General features: G+C 38.1%; 1 protein-coding gene across 2 annotated transcripts in view; it reads right to left on the reverse strand.

Moving 5' to 3' along the window:
• LOC128020972 (RNA-binding protein Musashi homolog 2) overlaps nucleotides 1-24,962 on the reverse strand; it is a 154,282-nt gene that overhangs the window by 99,835 nt on the left and 29,485 nt on the right. For both annotated transcript variants that reach the window (XM_052607816.1, XM_052607818.1), the window contains exon 6: nucleotides 949-1,041. In XM_052607816.1, coding sequence (XP_052463776.1) covers nucleotides 949-1,041 — 93 coding nt within the window. The remainder of the gene's footprint in view (nucleotides 1-948; nucleotides 1,042-24,962) is intronic.

A 24,962-nucleotide genomic window follows, 5' to 3' on the forward strand; every position in this document is an offset into this window, starting at 1 on the left:
ATAGTAATGATATATAGTTTGTCAGGATTACATTTGTCCCATTTCATTTAATCTATTCGTAAAAATTGACACGTGCAAACACGGGGAGTTGAGGATGCGGGTGTCAGGGTGCAGGCTAACAGGTTAACTAAAGGATCTTACTAGCCCTTTAATTTATCCCCCTTTACTCGTACTGCACAAAAAGTGATTCAGTAACATTGAATGTTACAGGGACTGATTATTGCAAACGCAGATCCACTGTGTTCTGGTTAAATACTTTTTTATTTATTGCTAAGGTTTGCATATGGTGGCGTGTTCTTAATGACAGCTTTCCTTACAATATATACTATTTCTTTTAAAATAAGAAATATCCCAATATATTGCCTTGCTTACAGTATTACAGTGTATTGCAATATATCATATTGCAATCCCTGTATCGTGATACGCATCGTATTGCCAGATTCTTCGCAATACACAGCCCTAATAAAAATACAGTCCAACTCCACTCTTATGTCTAACCAGGACAATCTAGCCACACCTACAATTCAAACCCTACCCACTCCCAGCCCAAACTCCATCCCCAACATCCCATCCGAGCCTTAGCCATGCACTCAAATTACCCTACTCATTTCATTATGCCCCCAGCCATAGCCACAGACTAAAACTCACCCACTACCATCCTAGCCCTGCTCCCAGGCAGGTTTTAATCAATGTCAACTACTTGGCAGTAACTGTCCAGATATAAATACTTCATTCTACAGCCTGTAAGTTTCAACATCACTGAAAACACCAACAACAGTTTCCTGAATCAACCACACAGCGCCTTCACACAACTGTGCCCTCATTTCCAGCATTGCACTGTAACGAACACATCCGGAGCAGACATGAGCGAGTCTGTGTTTGCCTAGGCATGGAAATCTGTAGAAGTTCATACTGGAATATCAGTAGGGAGTGATGTTTTGGTCTTACCTTTCCGAACTGTTCAAAATACTGTTTCACATCTTCAACAACTGTGCTTGCTGATAATCCACCCACAAATATTTTCTTTGTCCTTGTTACCATCTGGTGAGAAAGAGAGAGAGAAAAACATGAGCAAAACAAAACACGTTCAGACCATGCAGACACCTAGATTACTGACACTGATCTATTCCGATCATGATGTTCGTTATTTGTCTAAATATGTGATTAAATAATCTGCATGTTTACCATAAAAATGTATTAATTAAATACAGAGGAGAATGAATCATTAATTTACGTACATTTCAGTAACAAACAATATGTTTTATGAAATACCAAGTATAGATCAAGAAATAGAGCAGACTTTTTAACCAGATGGTGAGAATGAGAATGATAAACAAATATAGTAAAGAGAACGGTGTATCAGTATTTCCTGCAAATCTGTAGTGCCACCAAAAAAACAAAAAACAAACAGATGTATTTTGGCTGAGTTGTGAGCTTATGTACTATAAGTGACACGAGTGAAAAAAAATGAAAAAAAAAATGACAAAAACACATACTGATTCAAATGGTAGCACTATATTTTACAGTCCTATTCCACATGCATAGACTATGTACTTGTTAAAGTAATTATAATAACTGGGTAATAACTAGGAACTAATCCTGAACCTACCCCTAAACCTAACCAATGTAGTTACCTTATAATATTCAGCATTATTCACTTTCTTAGGCAAGTACACTGCAAGAACAAGTGCGTGCGCGTGCTGTAAAATAAAGTGCAACCAAAAAAAAAAAAATCTACACAAACGTCCTATTGTGTTGTCCAAGATATGTCGGAATGCCAACATAAATACTTGTGCCTGCTTACAAAGACCCACAATTAAAACTTAGTAAAGACAAAATACAAGAACCGGTCTAATTCCATTCTTTTGACTATCACAATGCCTTTGAACATCTTGATTTGGGGGCTTTTCTCAGTATACCTTCATGTTAAGATCATGTGGATGACAAAGGTCTGACCTCAGGATGACACATGTGTGTTTGAACATCATCTTCCTCTGTAAACAAACTCCAAAAAAAGCTTTAAAAGAGGCACAGTGCTGATTCCAGTCTCTCCAGATGCACCTTCCTAAGATATAACTAAGCTAACAAGCTAATAATGCTGTTACAAATCACTTTTCACTGATGCCACAAACGTTTGGCACCATTAGTGCCGCTTTCTATTCAGTTAAACTCCTGACATGTTTACTTCTGCTCTGACACACATCCAGATGCTTTTCAGCTCCATTCACGTTTAAAACCAAATGACAGAGCAAAACAAATCCTTCCTTTTCCCCTCTAAACTCAATTAAGGAATAGTGGGAAGGAGGGTAGCATCAAAACCTTTAATTCCCAAGCGGGTTAAATACAAAAGATTTCTACAGCCCACAAGAAGAGGTGACAGGAGGATGAGATCAAGTGCAGCCAAAGAGAGAAAGACAGGAAGAGTCTAAAAACACACGCACCTTTAGGAAATTTAATAGCCAAATAAAAAGTGCATTAATAAATAGCATATATTCATGCAGTAAAAACAGTAATATCATACATTTATTGAAATTATAGTAAATACTTCAGACTTTAAGAAATTGATTGCGGCCGAAAATATTATAGAGCTCTTTTTTTTTTTTATTGCGCAATTAATTGATTTATCGACTATCGCGACAGGTCTAAAAAAAAAAAAAAAGGCAGCAAAAACTGTTTGCAGCACTGTTAATAATAAAAACGGTTCTTAAACATCAAGGCAGCATATTATTTATAATATTATTATAGATTCAAATAGAAAACAGCTCTTATTTATATATATGTAATAATGTTTTACAATACTATTGTTTTGCATTATCTTTTTAAAAAAGTATAATTCTTAATTATTCCAAACTTTTGAACAGCAGTGTGAGCCCTAATTCCAGCAATTGTTTGAAAACCTTTGTTCTGTTTGCAATTCCATCTGGTGATTCTAGTTAACAAGAAATGAAACCCTACTCCTTTAAATACTACATAAATCTGTTTATTCTGTCACTGAATGTGCAATAACCGGAGCAGATATGTGTCTGTCTATCTACCTGTCTATTTGCATCAGCACTGGCAGCTTGTATTTGACACACATTCAGGATGCAAATCAATCCAGTGGCTGGAGATCAGAGCCTAACAAGAGCACATCCACCCAGGTTATCAGGTCTGTTCAGCCTGGGTATTTACCAGCATCCCTGTTCTTATCAGCACAGATCTAACTAATGGAAACAGCAGCTGGCCCTGTTCCGAGACTACCAGCAGCAGCTTCATCTGCTTCCTGTGACACCGTGGGTCTATGCGAGAGGCGTTTCCCTGCTCACCACCTCTGCTGCTGCCCTGTCTGAGGATGCTTAAGTTTTTAGCCGGCTTTTTATGCTCTGTGACAGGTCTGCCCACAGGGCTGATGGGATTTCTACAAGCACTGCAACAACGCAATTACTTTCTCTCCTGCTTTCTCTGTGTTGACAACCCGACACGACTGCCTAAATCCTCCTGGAGAAGAGAGAGACAGACAGCCAGGTAAAAAGACACTGATACAGGAATAAAGTAAGCTTGTGTGTTACACAACTTACATTATTCAGAGCAAAAAACGTCTAACAGGTATCAGAGCCCACCACCATAAAGACTTCCAGGCTGAAAGCAGAGCGGGTATTTTTCTCTCAGGGACATATAGGAAACGGTTTGTGCTAATATGAGATGGTCGCTTATTATTTGTGCAGAATCTGCTTGTGACACTTATTAAAATGAGATCCGAGTTATGAAGATGTATTCCCAGCTCAGCTCAAACAGGCAGGAACACAGACGACGGGCTCCAGGGAGGAGCTGGAGAAACGGAAGAGACGAGTAACTTTCCCACCGATCTGCTTGCACACCTGCTGGTGTTTTAGAGCAGTAACTCTGAAGGAGAATTCAACAGCATGAGCGAGACTGAATGACCTCTCTCTGGTTCCCACAAGGACACGGTCTCCTCTCTCTCTTTCTCTCTGCTGCAGTGAGTGTGTGAGATCTGTTGCAGGGTCACTGCCGTTTCTCAAGGACATGTTCCTTCTGGCTTTTTTTTCCTGACAGATCTTAAGTGACATTACAGTATACTACGTCAGCATAGTGAAGCGCTGTATTGAAAGAGCCATATGTAAAATAGGATGATGTTGTTTGGTTCCTAACATTTCAACAAAATAAGTTATTGGATGTTCCACAGTTGTCAATCATACAGAATTGGAACGACATGGGTAAGTAAATGATTTTTGGGTGGACTATCCCTTTAAGTTACAAAAAACAAAAACAATCATGAGCTCTCTCTTCTAAGCGTCTCTATGGGACACACATGCACACTCGGTTCATCCACGACTTAAAAGAGAGTTTTTTTCTGTTTCACACACACACACAAACACACGCTTATCCTCCATGGCCCCTGATTTAGTGAATGACAGTATTTGTGGACAGCTGAGGACAGTTGTCTGACTTTGGCTTCATCTCTCTAACAAGGCCACTTGAACCACACGGCATCCTTTCAAATCGAGACCTCTTTCCTGTGAGGAGCTTTTCTTCATCCTGCTCTCCCAATCAGAGCACTTTCTCCCTCAGCTTTTCTGACTTCTGTTCATTTTCAAAAAGGAATGATTAGAATGTGGCCGCAGCCATCAGCGATCCACGTCGGCTCTCACATTCCCAATAGTAATTACAGGGTGAGACTTCCACCCGCCCCTGACAGCAGATCAGCACACACACCTGAACTTTTAAAGCAGTTGTTGTAATTCAACACATCCTTCCAGTCTAAAGTTAGTGTCTGTGAGATGTTTCCGTGATGAGGTGTGGACTTCCATTACTGCCTCCATTCTGGCTTGTATATACACGAGTTGTTTTATGTTCAAGTCAACTGAACAAAGAGAGACTTGCTCACATTTATAAACACACCCCTGCCATCTGCATAGTAAGTGAGCTTCATATGCAAAATTAATATCCAGATGAAATGTGAAAATGCCACAATGAAACCGTGAGTGCAACTCTTGTGTTATCAGTGGCAGCCTAACTAAAAATACTCTGACAGGATCAGGTCTTGCAAAATAAACATTTTCATTAGAAAGAAAAATATCTATTATTGTTTATTTATACCTCTAACTGCTGCTTCTTCTAGACAGAAATTACATTTAAATGGGAACCAAATCAAGACTTCTGCTTTTGTAGATGAGACCTCAGGTTTAGAGTTCAATGGACAACAAATCTTCACTGGGACAAATTGGATATTTAATAGTTCTTGGTTTTCCTTTAAGTCTCCTGAGCAATGAAAGAGCAACTGTTACGTTGTTTTCCTTTAAAGCTGTCCATTAATCCTTTAAAAATAATCGTAAAATTTTTTTTTAAAAGCATTTCCATTCATTTTATAAAAGCAATAACTGAGAAATAAGCAAAAAGCATCTTATTTTAAAAAAATCATTCTGTCATGAGTTGCAGGCAGCCCGTTTCCTAAACGGTCATGGAAAGTCAATAAACTCAGGGTTACACTGTGATATGGGCTGGTTCATTAAGGTGCAGTTGAAAGTTTGTGTTTAAGGATGAGAGTAAGCATTTGGCTTGGGCTGTGGGTTTAATGTTTTTAATGCTGAGTGTTGAAACATAGGCTAACTAACCTCAAGAGATCCTCCCTGTCAATCATACATTTGAGCTCAGTTTCTCTACCTCTCTCGTCACTTAGCACTAATCAGGTTTTAAAGGGAACCTATTTTGCACCTTTTTACAAGATGTAATATAAGTCTCATGTGTCATCTTGATAATATTAGATAACTTTGATAGAAAGGTATGTAATGGATTACAATCAACCAAAAATTATTCAGACAGCTGTTAGTATGACTATATTTACACATCTATCAATACTTAGTCAGGCAAACCTTAGCCTTAATGACTGTCTCCTGGCCATGCTCCAGATTCATGCAGACTTTTGGTCCCAAACTTGTTTTACTGGTAGTCCACTGTTTTAAGGGTATAATTGAGCAATTTTAGACCAATATCTAATCTTCCTTTTATAGGCAAAATTATAGAAAAGGCAGTTTTTAATCAGCTGAACAAATACTTAAACTCAAATGGATACCTGGACAATTTTCAATCTGGTTTCCGACCGCATCACAGCACAGAGACAGCACTCATTAAGATAATAAATGATATTCGCTTAAATTGTGACTCTGGCAAAATATCGGTGCTGGTATTGCTAGATCTCAGTGCTGCGTTTGACACTGTCGATCATAACATACTACTAGAGAGACTGGAAAACTGGGTCGGGCTTTCTGGGATGGTACTTAAATGATTCAGGTCATACTTAGAAGGGAGAGGCTATTATGTGAGTCTAGGAGAGCATAAGTCTAAGTGGACGTCCATGACATGCGGAGTCCCACAAGGCTCAATTCTTGCACCACTCTTGTTTAGCCTGTATATGCTTCCACTAAGTCAAATAATGAGAAAGAAGCAAATTGCTTATCACAGCTATGCTGATGATACCCAGATTTACCTAGCCTTATCTCCAAATGACTACAGCCCCATTGACTCCCTCTGCCAATGCATTGATGAAATTAATAGTTGGGTGTGCCAGAACTTTCTTCAGTTAAACAAGGAAAAAACTGAAGTCATTGCATTTGGAAAACAAAAATGAAGTGTTCAAGGTGAATGCATACCTTGACTCTAGGGGTCAAACAACTAAAAATCAAGTCAGGAATCTTGGTGTGATTCTGGAGACAGACCTTAGTTTCAATAGTCATGTCAAAGCAGTAACTAAATCAGCATACTATCATTTAAAAAACATTGCAAGAATTAGATGTTTTGTTTCCAGTCAAGACTTGGAGAAACTTGTTCATGCCTTTATCACCAGCAGGGTGGACTATTGTAATGGGCTCCTCACTGGCCTTCCCAAAAAGACCATTAGACAGCTGCAGCTCATCCAGAATGCTGCTGCCAGGATTCTGACTAGAACCAGAAAATCTGAGCATATCACACCAGTCCTCAGGTCCTTACACTGGCTTCCAGTTACATTTAGGATTGATTTTAAAGTACTTTTACTCGTATATAAGTCACTAAATGACCTAGGACCGAAATATATTGCAGATATGTTCACTGAATATAAGCCTAACAGACCACTCAGATCACTAGGATCAAGTCAGTTAGAAATACCAAGGGTTCACACAAAACAAGGGGAGTCTGCCTTTAGTTTTTATGCCGCCCGCAGTTGGAATCAGCTTCCAGAAGAGATCAGATGTGCAAAAACACTAGTCACATTTAAATCTAGACTCAAAACGCATCTTTTTAGCTGTGCATTTATTGAATGAGCACTGTCAAATGTCCGAACTGATTGCACTATATTTTCAATGTTTTATTTTATTTTATTTTTATGTAAAATTATTTTCTAACTGTTTTTAAATGTCTAAAAGTTTAAAAATTGCTTGTTTTATTTTTGTTATTTTTCTTCATGATTATTTTACTTTCTTTTATGTAAAGCACTTTGAATTACCATTGTGTACGAAATGTGCTATATAAATAAACTTGCCTTGCCTTATAATTTGTCACAGTTTACTTTATTTTGCTAACCTTACACCCACAAGTAAATAAAATTATATCTGGTCTCTGAATAATTTTTGGTTTCAACGTAAATCCTTAGGTTATTTCCACACTTAATTATAAATTGTCTTTGACGATTTAGTTTTAATCCATATGCGTGTGCTAAGTGAGTGAATATCAAAGACCACAACAGAAGTGCGAGCATGCTCTCTCTCTCTCTCTCTCTCTCTCTCTCTCACACACACACACACACCAGAAGTGCGTGAGCATTCTCTCTCTCCCTACCATTAAGTAACTTGTGCATTGTTTTACTTGTTTTTGACCTATCCAACTGAACTACAAACTTTCCAGTGATGAAATGCATGTTCACTTGACAAGCTCGCATCTCCGCCGCTGTGCCCAATCCACTCAGCATGCTTTATCAGCTCGTGCATGTCAGCTATACATGCGTTAATACTGAATGTTTAACATTATATTCATTGCCTAGATATCCTACATAGACAACCTTAATCTCTAATAACTCCATTCTGCTCTCTGTTTCTCTTTGTCTGAATATGGCACTTATCACATGCTGTGTGGTATCGGTGTTTGGTATGGGGCATTTTAACGGGTACGAGTACAGGAGCTCAGTATCGGACCCAATACCGATACCAGTATCGGTGCATCTCTATTTTATTTTTACATTAAAGTTTTGATTGTGCACTTTCAAGTCTATGTTAAAAAATGTCAGTTACAGTTAAGAGGTTAAACATGGAAAAAAAAAATGGAAAAATGGGAAGCGGGGTACTCTAAAGGGTCAGGTTTTTTAAATAAATATTTATAAAAATCTTTTAAAACTTTTGAACAATATTGCATGTGCTAGCAGGTAACTCTTTAGCTTGTATTCATTTTCTTTATGCTCTCCAGGCATTAGTATTGGTCATTTTAAATGTCCATAACAGTCAACCATTTGTCGTAAAAAAATATATATATATACTTCAAAGGTATTAAATAAGAATTTTGAAGGAAAAACGGGCTTTGGTAAATCCAGAAGGATTTCTTGTTGCTTTCGAGGAATACTAAATAATGATTATGAATGGTTAGCCTCAGGCTTTATTTAGGCATTTGGGCTTGGGAGATGTTAGAGTTAAACAAAAATGACCTCAACTGTAAGACTGCAGTTTTCTCTCTCTCCCTCTCTGCACCCACTGTCCCGCTGAGTCACCACAGCTGGAGAAAAGAAAGAGAGAGCAAAACGAGAGGGAGAGAGATAGAGAGAGACATTTTGCTAGGGATGTGTAAAGCAAGCTGGCACAGTCAATTCTCTCCCCTCCCGATGCTGGACTCACAGATGACTAGGCACCAAGCTGGCACTTCTATCCTGCAGCTCTGCCCTGTGCTCTGCAGTGCACCTTCACAGCTGCCGAGTTCAGATCAGCTCTCTCCTGTACTGCAGCCCCACACAACTCCTGTAACCTCATCACTGCCAGCTCTTAAACAGGGGCCAATGAGCAGATGCACCAAACCCACCTAACCTGCCAGATCGGATCAGGACAACTCAGGCGCTGAATCATATGGAAATGATTCCACACAAGTGAAGGAACAACCATCTGGGTTCTTCTGAAAACCCCTAAAAATTAGAGAATGTTTCATTTTAAAGACAACATGCAATAAACATTGACCCTTTCGATTTTAAATAAATTTGTAAAAAAATAAAAAATAAATTACACCCTTACTGGGGTGTAAGAAAAAATCATTTGATGAGTATTGTGACATTTGTTTGGTGATACTGTATCAATTCTAAGAAAAGGAATACCGATATTTTGAGAAAAATCGTTCAAGATTCTAGTCAGTTTTGTTTTGTGTTTATATCCCAACCGCTAGATAGCAGTCTTCATCTCTGAACTTAAGCAGTGACAAGAAACATTAGCATTAGGGCATGCCACTAATGTTAGCATTAATATAGTTTGCTGCTAGTAATAGTGGATGAAAGAATTCTCCCAGTTCCTGTTTTGTTGTACAAAGCTGAAGTGTGACATCATTTGGGCTTTTTATGTCAACGTCCACCGCGAGGCCGTGGCACGGGCACTGTCTCGGTTCCACTGCTTGCCATGTCCTGTATGAAGAGCACCGGCCCAGAGGGCAGGTAGCAGCTTTCCCTCATGGTGGGGGCGTTTTGTGCAGTTGGTGCAGTGCTCAGTCACGATCTCTGTGATTCTATGTGGATCAAAAATAAATACAAACTGAAAAACCTGTGAAATCCAATTGTAAAGGTTCTATGAATGTTCAACATCTGTATTTATTTAATTGTTTTACAATGGTTTAGTTTTCTTTAGGAATTCCTGCAAGCACTTTCAATTTTTCATTGATATTGAGCTTTTGTTCAGATCTAAATTTGACATTATAAATGTTTGGGGTCAGTAAAAATTATTATTATTATTTATTTTTTTAAGAAACTTTTAGAATACTTTAATTCAGCAAGGATGTGTTAAATGGATCAATTCATACTGTTAGAAAATATTTCTATTTTGCATAAATTATTTTCTTTTTAACTTTTAATTGTATTAATGGAACACAGTTTCCAATAAATATTAAGCAGTTAACAAGTGAAATACTAAACTGACACATTTTGAATGATCACCCAAAAGAAAAACATCTTCATACATTCATTCACCTTTGTTAATTTGACACTTCCCTGATTTGTTTTTTTACATTAAATAGAAAAACCATATACGTGTGGCAAATGTTAACTATTTTAAGGAAAACAAAAAACATTTACCCATGTTTGCATCTGCTGAAAGCATTCGTTACACATTGTGCTAAATGTTAATATTTACAACCGTATTTTATTTGAAGGACAGAGAACCATGCACTTGCCCTTGAAAAGTGCCTTATTTAACTCTAGAACACAGATGTACAATCACTAGACCAGCTTAAAATAGTTTTAAGTCTGGTTTAAACTAAAGAAAGTTTCATTCTGAAATATTCAGAAATCTGGAAGTTAATTGCACACTAAACCCATCCCACAATAGCCCTTAACACTCTAAAGCTGTCATTTGCACTTTATTCTCTCTTAGGCCCTCAAAAAGAAGCTGTTCATCCAAGCAGGAAACACAGCATCTGGTCAGCCTCTGGGGAGTCCGAAACACGGAGTTACCCTAACACACATACTCATACACACTCTCTGATTAACCAAATCTCTTCATTTCATTTTCAATGACTTGTTCATTTCTCCCCCTCATCTCTCGTTTTCTGCACTTCTCTGTATCTTCTGTAATTGCTCCCAGATCTCTCATTTCTCAGTCATGCTCTGCTGCTAAGCTCTTAAAGATTTAGGCACCTCACATAAACCCAATCCTGTCACACACCTCGACAGAACCGCAGGACCTCTCCACAGAGGCGATTAAAATCATAGATCTTGCCAAATGGAGCATGTGGGCTTGTAAAATTGTTGGTCACTTCATACGAAAAACAGCTATGTGCCCTTTTCCGAAGGAATTATGATGTTTAAAGCAGCACTGTAAAAGAAAATAACTCTTTAAAACACTCAAGAGTCAAGCAGCACTTGAGTGGACATCAGAAAAAAGTAACAGTGAGTTCAAATCACTGAAATGGCATCATAAAGAACAGCAGATTTATGTAACGAACCAGAATAAATCAGTTTTACAGTAGAAATTGTCCATGGTGATATGATGCATGCAGCCTTGAATAAGGCTTTATGTAATGTGTTAAATGTGCACAACATGAAAACAAGCACTACGAGTCTCTTTCAGTCTCTCTGATAGGGTCTGATGTATCATGTGCTGGTCAGGATAATATGTAGGCTTACACAAAAGTGCCTTAAAAAAAGGAAAACACTGAAACTGAAAGTTTTGCATTAAGGAACTTCAAAAGCAAGCTTTATTTAACCCAAATTACTAAAGTATGCACTTTATTTTTTGACCTTGTGCAAATACTGTGATGAGAATTACGTCAATAAACCTTTGAGCACCGCTTAGTCTGTAATAATTAAACAAATATAACTAAATACACAAGTCATCTGAACATACAATTGCTCTGATGACCATTATACAACTAAATGAAATCCTGTGATAACAAACTCTGTGATTTCAGATCAAATTCATAGCTTAAGAGTGTCATATTATACTGAACAACCAAAGGCCAACTATTTCAAAACCAATAACCAAATGCTTCATAGTATGCAAATTCAAAATTAAAATAGCTTACTGGTTAATCATAAACTAGGAAACTTCAAAACAATATTGATGCTCTCATACTCTCTGCCACTTGCTAATTTTAACTTAAATTAAACACACATACCTGTACATACATACAACTGCATAGACATGCATTCATACATTACATTATCATACATTACCATTCAAATGTTCGGGGCCGCTAAGATTCTTAAAATGTTTTTGAAAGGAGGTCTCTTATGCTCACCAAGTTTGCATTTATTTAAACAAAAAAATACAGTAAAAAAAATACATATATTTAAATTATTATTACAATTTAAAATAATTGTTTTCTGTTAATATGGTTTAAAATTTAATTTATTCCTGTGAAGGTAAAGCTAAATTTTCAGCAGCCATTACACCAGCATTTGAGTGTCACATGATCATTCCAGAATTATTCTAATATGCTGATTTGATGCTCACAAGACTTTTCTTTTTTTCTTCTTCTTCTTCTTATTATTATTACTAATGCTGAAAACAGGTGCATTGCCTGAAAACTGTGTTGTAGTGATATGGAGGAAGGATTTACTGACCCCAAACTTATGAAGGGTATTGCATGCACACCCATGCAGGTAAACAACCATTAGCACATAATTTCACATGTCTACTTCCTGCCTGGCTTATTTGGACTAGCCAGAGCTACAAATAACAAAAACACAAAAGAAGAAACATGATATTTGATATTTTGTAAATACATTAAACAACTCTCAAACCAAACTACCCGGGATTTCTCATAGCATCTCATAACCAACAGCATGATATATACTGATCAATATAGAAGGCGTTTTAGCAGACGAACTCTCCGCAAGGAAATGTGTTTTTATCCTATCTGAAGGTCTTTCATGGAGACTCTGTGTGTATATAATTATCCAGGTGAATAAAAACCAGGAAGTTTTAAACCCTCAAATCAAAGTCTAAAAGAAATGCGAAGACACAAAAAGAGGAGGGGATCGCTTCCTCTCTCTTGTGCTCCTCTCTCTCTTCATCTCAGCTTCACCGTGCACATCAGAGCAGCTGAGGCCTTCAACAAAACAGGTTCCTGAGTTTATTTACATAACCTTCAAAATGCCGCTCTGTTTAGGAGGAAACAAAGAAAGCAGACATCAAAGTTTGTAAGATCTGGCCAGCGCCTCCACGCTGCAGCCACCGTGTGCCTTGAGTAAACCTCTAAAAAGGATGTTTGCTTTATTCCCACCCAACAAACTCTTTTTTTTTTCTTTTTCTTTTGTCATTCTCCACTGAGAACTGGAACATTAACTGAGAACACTGTGAGAATGTTTCATCTGTACTGGCGGGGAATTTGGCAGTGCACCGAGGGATTCCAGACCTCCACGCTGACAGAAAGAGCAGAACACATCGTCCTCAGCTGTCCACTTGTTTTCTAAAACCTAGGGACAAATATGACTACTGGAAAAAATACAGAAAAAAAATAATAATAATAAATCACAGAATAAATGCCCTGATCCAGATACAGAAAAAAATGGGCAGCTAGAGCTTACAGCTTTGAGTTGTTCATTAGTTATAGAAAGTTTTAGTCAGTCAGAGAGGGAAGGTCAGACTGGTCTAATTGGGTTTGAATTTGCAGTGGTTCAACATTGATATTAAATGTTTCTTAGTATCAGAATATTACAATATTTTCTGAGTAGATCATTTGGCACTAAAGACTGAAGTAATGACTGCTAAACTTGACTTCACCTGAGAGAAGGTTGGAGATGAACAAGAGGGAGGGTTGTAGAGAGATCAGGACACAGCAAGGGGAAATTGACATCAAGGCCTTTTGTCCCCGTTTATGCATGTCTCTCTCTGAAGACCTCCAGCAGCGGGGCGGTTGCCAACAGAGCGAGTTGCATCCATGCATGCCTGCGGACTGCTGTTTCTGGGCTTCGCTCTGGAGGGATTTCAGCTGACAGCTGTTATTAATAAACGAGTGCCGGAGGTCAGTTCATTCCTCCACCTCCTCTCCACCTGACTCCAGCATAGCTACACATCCAGCATCTCACCAGCTGCTCTAAGCACGTCTGTAGGAGCCATGGACACAGAAATGGTCTTTAATCAACAGCTACACTGACTGGCCATGTGGTAAATACAACCTACGTTATTGGCCAAAAGTCCAATAAGACATTTGTGTCAAAACAATGTAACATAATAATCCTTTAGAATAACTTTAACAATGGTAACACTTTTCTTAAAAATAAATATAAATATTTGTAAATACAATAAATATTTTAATTATTTGCTTGTTTGCAATTCCTAAAAAAAAAAAAAAAAAGGTATCAATGTATGCACAAAAAATATTAAGCAGCTCAAGAGTTTTCAATAGGGATGCACTGAAATTAAAATACTGGCTCAAAACCATACTGGATGCACTTTGCCGAAAACCAAAACTTCTATATAATAATTATTTATTATTTGAATAAATAATACAAAAGATTTTTAATTGAAACCTGTGTGCTAAATACTGCTGGGTGGTGTGCCGCGGCACATATTTTCCACCGTTTTTCTTATAATTTTTCTGAATTTTAAGTGCATCCTTAGTTTTTAACATTGAAATTGTTTCTTGGTATCTTGACCACCAAATCAACATATTACAATATTTTCTGAAGGATAATATGTCACTAAAGACTGGAGTAATGACTACTGACTGGTTCTGTGCCATCACAGAAATAATTTACACTTTAAAATCTATTAAAACAAAATGTTTTTTTCAAATTGTTATGAGACTGCATTATTATGGAACTTTTGAAAATATGTTTACAAATAGTAAAAATGTTAATAATATAAATAAGAATAAAAATATTTGAAACTTATAAAAGCATTAAGTAAATCTAAAATATAGCTCAAAATAAATTTTATTAAACATTTATAGATCATGTGCTCCCACAGTTGGCACACATTTACACTTCCTGTTTAAATTAAAGTGACAAACATCAGGGCAAACATTAGGAACACTGTTTTCTACTTGTATCCCTTATAGTCTAGACTGTTCTGAAATCCCAGAGCAGCTGTTCTGTATCCGTATCTCTGCTTATCCTTACTGAACACTACTACACATGCGACAGAGTCAGCTGTGTCTAATCTCATCCAGGGAATCCTCAGAACAAAATTTCCTGCACACAGATTAAAGCAGTTGTCCTCTCACTCGAGGGCTCTGTGATTCTACCTGTAAATGGACTCCAGAAAATCCCATTCATCATTAATGTGTGAAAATATATCTTCAGAACAGTGTCAAATTGTTCCCTGAAGACATGTGACCAAGCTAAACCCTAAACATGTGTGTGTGATGTGTCTAGAGTTCAAATCTGAAGTAAGACACTCTCGTATCTGCCTGAAGATGATAAAAATAAAGTCTCTTTCACACAGAGATTCTGAATGAGAACGCAAATCCACTCTCTGACAGCAGGTTGCACTTATGGATCAGCCATCATAAGAGGGGAAAAATGCAGTAGAAACTTTTGTAAAGTCAGTTCCCTTCTGAAATACATTCATATAAACCCCCACCCCAATATTTATATTTTTCTTCCAAACAGTGAGCTTGCTATAATTTAGGCCATGCTTGCAAGAGATATACCCTTGAGCTTGAAGCTTTTAAACTTCAGTTCAGCATTTATTTATTTTGGCGGAAAACTCCAGCTTCTGTGAAAACAGGTGTACAAACACTACTAATTTAATAAAATAAAAAAATCTGTAAAATTTTCCCATTAAAATATTGAAAATGCATAACTGCATAACTGGTGGCCATTACGTTCCCAAACCCGCGCTAAACCACAGCGGGCCGCCACAGTCTAGTTAATGAATGGGAAACACTGATATGACATCATGTGTAATGGAAACCATTTCACTAAGCGTGTCATCCCAATGAAGCCCTTTGCGGCATTGGTCCTGGCTTTTGTTCACACAGGGCTTGTTCCTGATTCTGCCAATGTTACTAGGTCTCCATCCCAGGATTGTTCTTGGAAATAATCCCGGGACATGTTTGCATTCACACAGAAACAACTCTGGCAATTTTCCATGATCATTGCGCTGTATGTAAGGAGCTTAACTTACACATATCCACATCTTGCCTAAAAAGAGGGTGATTCAGTCTGCAGTGCCTTGAGCTCTGAATTAGACTCGCGTAAAGAGTTTCCGCTGAAATGACAGTGATTTTACCACAGTTTTCAAGAGCCAGCATGTATCTGAACAAGACACACACACACTCACTCTTCCTTCTCTAGTGTCCTCCCTTTCTCCTTCTCTGGTCCTGATGTTCAGCATTCTACTCCTCTCAGCATTAAAGGGTGTTGTATCATAAGGACGTCAGATTTTTGATGATAAAATAGTAATGAAATCTATTGTAGCTGTTACTGGGAAGAAGTCCTCCACAGTTCAAAATAAGAATTTAGGACAGATGCTCCTTTGCTTTTCAGGTCTAAATTTGCATTCACCTTTTCTGTGTTCCGTTAACAGACTGTATGGTCACCATTTATTTTATTTATTATTTTGTAAAAAAAAGAGGTTTTTATTTCACATTAACCTTCTTTCTCTTTCACCCCTCTCTCAACCCCACCAAAAGACCGTCCAGAGACAGTTAAAAATAACACAAACAGCGGGCAAAGTCGTCATTGCCAGAACCTATGCCACAATTAATCACACTTCCAGGTTTATAAAACCGAGCCTCCAGACACACACACATCCAGGTCTCCTGAACTGACTGTGTTCTGTGTTGTGACACTCAGCAACAACAGTTGTACCATCCACCTGCATCTGCTGTCTTCCCAAACACACATTGAGAACATTTTCAAGCCCCTATTCTGTCAAACACACCCCTCTTAGGCCTATAGGAGGCGGCATTGTGGCAATACAGTGAATATATAATAATGTCATTAGGCATTAGACATAATTAGGATGAAAATGGTGGGATTTACACAGTCGGCTAGCATTTACTCATGCATACAGTATGCACAAATGACATGCCAGGGCTTGACAAAGACTTGATATGTGCAGTAAATCAATCATTCACCTGTCAGAGTAAAAAAGTTACTTGTCCTGGGGGAATTTTTTTTTCTTCATCTTCATGTAAAAGAGGAGTATGGTCCTGGATTGACTGGAGACAAATTATTTCTCACACACGCTCACTTGGTGCATCAGACTGTGTAAGAAATAAAAAGACTTTTAAATGATAATTAACTGGGCCATTTAAAACCAATCTGCTCCACACAGCTAATTACCCCAGACGACTTCTGCCCTCACTTTCCCATTGTGCCCCAAAATAGTGGTGGATTCAATGATCTCAGGGGCAATCATGCAAGAGCTCAGGCACAACGACAGATTGAACACCACTACCTGAACAGCTTGAATGCACGCAAATTCTCTGCTACTTTCTGATTTGATGTCTCAGATAGAGTGATTCTGCCCTCACAGGGCAACCAGCACTGAACATAAGATATGTCTTATGTCTTATGTTCTGCTCCTGACATTTCTGCTCCTGTTAAAACACACAGTGACCGGTGTGAGCAAATAACCACAAGGTGGATATAAAATCAGAGCATCAATGATCTTCTACACAGCAAAGCAAAGCGTAAGAAAGCATCTCTTCTAATGGACCTCAATGGAGTTAAATGTTTAATGCTAATGATGGTGGCTGATTCATTCCAGCCCCTCTGAGTCAAATACACACAATGAGTTAAAAATAGACATCCTCACTTCCTGCTCCCATTAGCTCAGTCTTAGAATAGAAGTCCCACATTTATAGAAACGCCAAAACAAAGGAGAAAATAGGAATGAAAAAAGTGTTCTGTTCTGGCTGAAACTACAGAGCAGAAAACTCATGATTTAAAGTATTGTATGAAAACCTGCAATCATAAAATCTGAACAGCAGACTAGCACGAAGTACAAAACGTACAATTTAGAATCAAATCAGACATAACACGACTAGACAAGACTAAAAACAGTCGCTCTTGTCTGTAGGTCACCCTGTGGAAAGGGAAACCGTTAGTCAGAACTGTATAAACTGAATGTAAAGGTCAGCGTCAGGTCACCAGGACACAGTCTACAAGGCCGGCAATTGGCTGTAATTAAACTGATCTGGTTATAGATTTTTGGCTAAGATACACTATCCCACCTATAGAGACAGTGAAAGCCCAATGATGTTAAAATGTCTTTTGTCTGGACCATGAAAATCCCAGGAGAGTGAATGTAAACAACCCCTGGAAAAGAGATGGCTAGGTGACCTCTGCCCTCTCTGACGGCCACTTAAAAAAAAAAAAAAAAAAAAACTCACCCCAGCCTGCCTATCAGAACAAACATCTGGATCACAGTGCTGGTCTAATCAGAACTGATGAATGTGGGTCAGCTTTAATCTTGTCGTGTTGAACTGATTGGAAGGCAGGCTTTGCTTTGAAGTGGAGAATTCCATTAGCTTCCGGCTCTCTGATCTGACCAGTCCAGGAAAGCCATCGCACACTCATTCTTTTCCTCCACCACCCCTCCACCCCCCAAAGGCAACTGTAGAAGCCCATTTCCACAGAAAACAGCAAAAATCTTTTTAAAGAGCATCCGTATGCGAGAGATTCTCAGTCTGTCTTGGCTGTCTGGGCAGCCGTGTGGCATCCTCAGAAACTTCAAGGGCTTGCCTTCACTTTGATCCAGTCAAAAACGACAACTGGCTGTTAAGGGATCACAGACAGAGGAGAAGAACAGAGCAAAGAGCCAATGAAATGAAGAAAGCGAGCCACCATCTGGGCTGACCACATACTCTTTCTCCTCAGACACAGGCAAACCATCAGAACCTTCTGCTCCATGCAACAAAACAGACTGTACCTGATGTTACCAGCCATCATTTCCTTACAAACCAGCTCTTCATGCCCATTTCAGTATGGTTTTTAAACATCTTGTGAACAAGAATAGTCAAATGCAATACTGTCAAAGCAAGCCAATAAAAGACATTCAATTTGTAAAGTAATGGGGAAAAAAAATGTGAAAACCTCTAATCAATATTTAGTAAAAAATACATTACAGTTCAAAAGTTTGGGGTTGGTAATATCTTACTGACCCCAAACTTTCAACAATACTGTACTTCAAAGCTCCATAACATTACTTTGATTGATATTTAGTTGATATCAGTGCTCGGTAGTAGGGCGGTCACTTTTTATTCGATATTCGAATATGCATTCAAACATGACGTGAAATATTCATAATTGAAATCAAGCGAATAATAGCTAGTAGCCAGGCACGTCTGTAATTGTATCTTTATGTTCCCTTATTAAGCTAAAAGACTTCCAGTGCACCCCTACATTTTTCAACTTAGGAGCACATGAGCCCTGTAGTGTAACAAATTACTGTTGCCACACAGTAATTTAATAAGTAAAGTAACCATTTCTTTTGAAAAAAGTAACTAGTAACGAGTAATAATTTTTTTTTCTGAGTAACAGGGCCAACAATCAAATTATGTTTTAAATAAAGAGGTGGTCTCCTCCTCCCAGGCATCTGTTCATAAAATTCAAGAGTTCAAAGCCATAAAAAGGGAGACGCAAAAGGCACTGCATTTATGGGCCTGTCCTCTGTATTAATAAAAAAAAAAAAAAAATTATATGGAGGGAGAACGAGATTCACAATCAAACATTAAGATCTTCCCATTTAGTTGCAGTTTGTATTCAAACAGAACTAAGAACGCAATCAGACAGCAGTCAAGTAAACAAAGCCTGCATCATTTCGTCTTATATTACCACAGGGCAAGCGGTGAAGAGAGAGACGATAAATTAGGACACAAAACTGCAAGGAAAGCAAACCTAAGCGGTCACCTCTGGTGCTACAATCCAGCTGAGAGCCATTTATATTCCCCTACATGATTTTAATTTTAATATTACAGCCAAACAAAACCAAACCGGGTCAGATTATACTGCACTCAACGGAATCTCTCCTCCGTACAGCCCGGAGAGAATTGAAGCTGGCAAACCTCAGGAAAACCACTTCGGTTTGTTCTTCTAGTTGTTGTTGAGGCTCAAGGGAAAGAGAAAAAGAGAGAGACAGCTCTGAAATAAAGAGGAAGAGAGAGCATGCTATAGGGCAGGAGAGAGAGAGACATGACTGAAATAAGGGGAAAGAGAGAGACAATGACAAGACTTGAGATCAGGAGAGAGAGAGACAATTTACTGTTGTACACAGCTATGCTTTGGTGATACAAATGCACAGGTTTTTCGTGCCATTAAAGCACACAAAAACATACATGGGTGAAAGAGAGAGCTGAAGAAAAAGTGAAGGATAACTAGACAAGCCTGGAGTCAGGACAGAGAGACAGAGAGAGAGAGAGAGAGAGAGAGAGAGAAGGAGAGAGAGAGAGAGAGAGAGAGATCGACAGGACTTTGGAGACAAGAGAGAAAGACAGTGTTGGGATCGGTAGACAAAGAAATAGAACTGAGTTGAGAGATTAAAAAGAAGGGCAGGGCGACAGGATGAGGACAGGAGAGTGAGACAGTCCTGAGAGCACGAGTGTGTGTCAGGACAAACGGCAAGAGAGGGAGAGAGGGTGAGACAGCTAGAAGCACTGTCCTACACTGCGTACTACGGCTGAAGACAGAGATAAAGCAAGCGAACACAGAAGAGTGCAGCAGGGAGTCTGGTTGCTTTATTGCAAGATATTGGGTCATGCCTCTGTACACATGCGGGAGTGTGTTTGTGAGAGACAGACACATCTGTGTTTCAGCCCCAGCAGTTCCAGCTTCTCTGTCAGCAGTGGGCTCTGACTCTAGGCTGCTTTGAATTAGTGGTTCCGTTCTGGTCGGGCTTCCCAATGACAAAAGAACCTGATCCACTGGGCAATGAGACAACACTATTAAAATACTGACTGACTGTCTTCTCAGATCACCAAAACACTGCACACAGCCATAAATTGTTGAAGGCAAATATCGTAGTTTGTGTTCGCAGAAACGAGTCAGTGCCTCGGGTGGACCCAAACAAAACTAATACTACCAATTAAACACAACGTATTAAAGTAAACAATGACCTTTAAACATCCCTGATTACACAAACAGCAGTCCGACAGATTTCCCAAGGTAATTATCTGTTTTGATATATAATTAGCAGGTATGAGCAGTAATTCATTAAATAATTTTTTGACATTAATATTTCTCTGTAATCCTGAGGTGAGACTCATGGATTCTAATCAGAATGAGTGTCAACGGGTTCTACTGTTGCTGTATATTCCACTGTTTAATGACTGAAATAGTGGGGAAGAAATTTTGAGAAACCTGGCAAGTAACTTTGTAACTTTAATGATGATTAATCTATATTAAATTTATACAGTGGAGTAGGGCTGTAGCTATCGAATATTTTAGTAATTGAGAATTCTACCAAACATTCCATCGATTAATCGAGTAATCGGATAAAACGTGTTTTTGCTTAATTAAAGTGCAATATTAATTATGCAAGAGAAAATAAGACTCTTGGGTCTCTTAAAATGAACAACTAAGATTCCTTTTTTATAAAAATTGAAAATTAACAACTTTTTGGTAAACAAATGGGATTTGCTATTAAAAATAAAACATGGAAGAAATGTTGTGCGATTAAACCTTAAAAAAATAATGTACGATTTTTTTTTTGTAGTAGGCTATGTACATTCTGCTGAACAATAGTAATACATATCTGGCAAATAATTGTCTTTAAACTAAACCAGACTTTTATTTTGATGGGTTGACGTTTTACTCAAATCAAATGGTCAAATGCTCATGAAGCGACTGTCAGAGCAGTTCTGCATATGTTGTTCATGTGTTCACATCCTTATTTAGTGAGACAGCTGACGCTGATATCACAGCTAATATTTACAGATATTAGTCCATATGGTGATTTAAATGTAAGTGCATTGACCTATTTTTTATTAATTCATTCAAAATTTTGCAATTCCGCGTTAAAGTGTAAATTCCATTTTTATGACTGGATTCCGCGATTCCCTCCGTATTTTCTGCATCGTGGAAATCATAGGGCCCTAGTTGTGGAATCCCAGCTCTATCTTGCAATGGACACACACCACGACGTTTTCTTTACGATTGCATGTGCCCTCAAATCAAAACACTGCTGACTCCTTGCAGTATGTGATTTAGGACGCAGAGCTCGTGTCTCCTTCCGTTTTGTGGGTGACGTAAACGTAATGTGTCAAATTAAAAAATCATTGCGAAAGAACCTGACGTGAGATTTAAAATAAATTAAAAGAGGCTTCGAGGCAGAGGAATTTGCCTCGATCATTTTTTGTAATCGAGTTACTCAAGGAATCGTTTCAGACCTACAGTGGAATACAGATTTACCAGTCGACTGGCCATTTATTGTTTTCATCAGATCTCTGCACTGCAACACACAAACTGCACTGCAATCATTTTCCAAAATGTCATTTGTGTAAATATTATGAAGTGTGTAAACAGCCTTTAACAAAGGCCAGAGATGCTGAAGACGGACACAAAGAGAAGAAAATACTGCACAGGCAGAGCTCAGTTCACAGTGCACAAAATACTGTAAGAAAATCCTGAATACTGAATGGGGGGGTAGGAGCCAGTGATGGAAATTAGCACCCGCCACCAGCCAAATGCAGGTGATTTTGTGTTGTGGTGGCTAAACTAGCTTCACCTACCGGGCACCGTGGTGGGTAAATAAAAATAGCATACCGTTTCACCCAGCCGGTGGACCAAAAAGTTAATTTCCATCCCTGGTGTGTGTACAACACACAATAAAGTGTAATATCATCATTAGAATACCCAAGATGCATCACTCGTATAGTTTTGAATGGGGTAAAATGCAACACTCAATATGGCTGCTCTACCAAAGGAACCCCCACCTTCTGAATAAAAGAGCCAAACACAAACAGTAAAGTCATCGCGTCACTACAGCTGCCGTTAGAAGTAGCTATAGAAACAGAAAGCATTCTTCTGAGACATGGTCTTTGGACAGCGCATGCTATTTGAATGTTTCCCCATTCAAATAGACAGGAGCTGCACTTGCATGCCCAATAAGTATTTCAAAGATGGCCACAGAGTGAAATTACTTGCCTTAAAGTGTTAATTCACGCAAAAATGAAAACCATCCTCATGTGTATATAACATTCTTGAGTTATGAGTTATATTAAATGTCCAGGCTAATCCATGCTTCAAATTTTGGGCTACCATCCCTCCCATTGTGAAGTCCAAAAAGTTGCACCCTTTTTCTTGGTGAATTGGACCTTAGAGCAGAAAATGCACCTTTTATCTAAATGTAAAATAATAATAATAATAATAATAATAATAATAAATCCTTCATGATTTTTAATGAATAATCAAAATTAGTTTGTGTCTGCTTATTCTATCCATCAGTGTTTGAACCATGAAAAAAGAAACTGCATTTTAATTTCTGGGTATACTTTTTTTTTTTTTTTTTGATAAATGAAAAATAAATGGACGCCACAGTACACGGACCCCTTAGACAATGCATTTTTTTATTTTTCTTGAAAGAGAATGAGGCTGTGAGGGATAAACCTAGTCTGTCAAATAGTACTCACTATGTATTAAATGCCCTAAATATACTTTCCATAAGTCACAGGCAACTCACACCGGTTTTATTTTTGAATGCATGTGTAAGGAATGTGTGAGTATTACAAAAGCAAAAAATAATGAACTAATGTATTAAAATATTCTTAAGCTTACTAAAGGCAAGTAAACACCAAGTATTACTTTCAAGCTAAATGATGAAAAAATATATTACTCCAAAATACTAATTAAAAAGTTTTAAGTTTTTCAGATAGTGGCCTAGTAAAAGGCTTCTAGAAATATCCTTCTACAGACATTTTACGAAGTAACAAATGTAAAAATAATCTTCACTATATACATTAAATATAGATGATTCTTATTAAAGTTAATAAGTGATTCAGTCAAGAACAGTGAGTTATTTTCTCCTTTTCTTTTGTTTGATTAACATTTATGACACAGTCGGCGGCTGCAGGTTTACACAGCTGCTTTAAGATCTGACACATAGATCAAATATTTTGATACAGCGGTATTTCTCCCAACTGTTCAAGTTAACTTTAAACAAAACCAACTGTGTTTACATTAATAGTCTCCAAGACAAAAACTGTACTCGAAACCGGACTCATCAGAGTACCCCAACACTAGTACATACAACCAAATTAGTGGAGTAGTAAAGTAGTATGCTATTCAAAACACAGCCAGAGTAAAAGAAAAATGAAGGAAAGCTTTAAATTTGAGTCAGGCAATGACAAAGGAAGCATTTCTAATTTCTAATTTCTATTTCCACAACAGCTCATCAGTCTCTCTGGATGGTGGCGACATCTCCACCATGATTAACCCCTGAGACAGAGAGACAGACAGAGAGAAATGAACGAGTGTGGCGCTGGAGGTTGGACTGACAGGCAGAGACCGACAGTGACAGTAGCAGTGAGACTGACTCCCTAAAGAAAGAGAGAGACAGACAAAAGAGAAAAAAATACTGAGTGAAAACTCAATCACTCAGGAGGAGGCACAACAACGGCTGATTTTGTCTTCCAGGAGAGATAGAAAAACAAAATTTCTAAATAAACTGTGAAAATGGACAGAAATTAGTCTGATAATGAGGAAACAACAAATGACTTTAAAACACTGAAATAACCGACTCTCTCAGACACACACGCTTCTCATCTTGTTTACTGCAGTGCTTGTTTAAAAAGTGCTTATATCTAAAGAGTTTAAGCTGTGGAAGACACAGAAAGATGGAGACGAAGCGCTCTCTCTCTCTCCAGCATAGTTGATGTTGTGCTGGTGTAATTACTTGTGCAGACGCATCATCGCAAACCCAGCTGACAAGTGCTGATGTAGACTTGACTACTAACAAAACTGTCCTGATTTTAACGGAGCACAAAAGCAGAATCATATGTGTGATAGTCCCAGAGAAATGCTGGCTTAGCTTAAAGTGATGTCTCAGCACCTGCAAAGTATCACGACAGATAGAGAGAGGAGAGAGAGAGCGAGAGAGAAAGATGCTGTATTCCACCCATCCAGAGAAGACTGCTATCAGCATTGATCAGAAATATATCAGAAATAAAATTAGATATTACTTTCAAGGGGTCATGAACTGCATTTATTATTTTCTAATGATCTCTGAGGTTCACTTATAATGTTAGTGTTATTTTACATAAGGAAAAAAAGAAAAAAGAATATACTATTTTTTATCGTTTTTTGAGCCTCTCTGCAGAACAGTCTGTTTTTATAGGTGGGGCACGTTCAAGACTTGCTAGTA

The sequence above is a fragment of the Carassius gibelio genome, chromosome A10, assembly GCF_023724105.1.
Source record: "Carassius gibelio isolate Cgi1373 ecotype wild population from Czech Republic chromosome A10, carGib1.2-hapl.c, whole genome shotgun sequence".
In the NCBI taxonomy this organism is placed as follows: Eukaryota; Metazoa; Chordata; class Actinopteri; order Cypriniformes; family Cyprinidae; genus Carassius; species Carassius gibelio.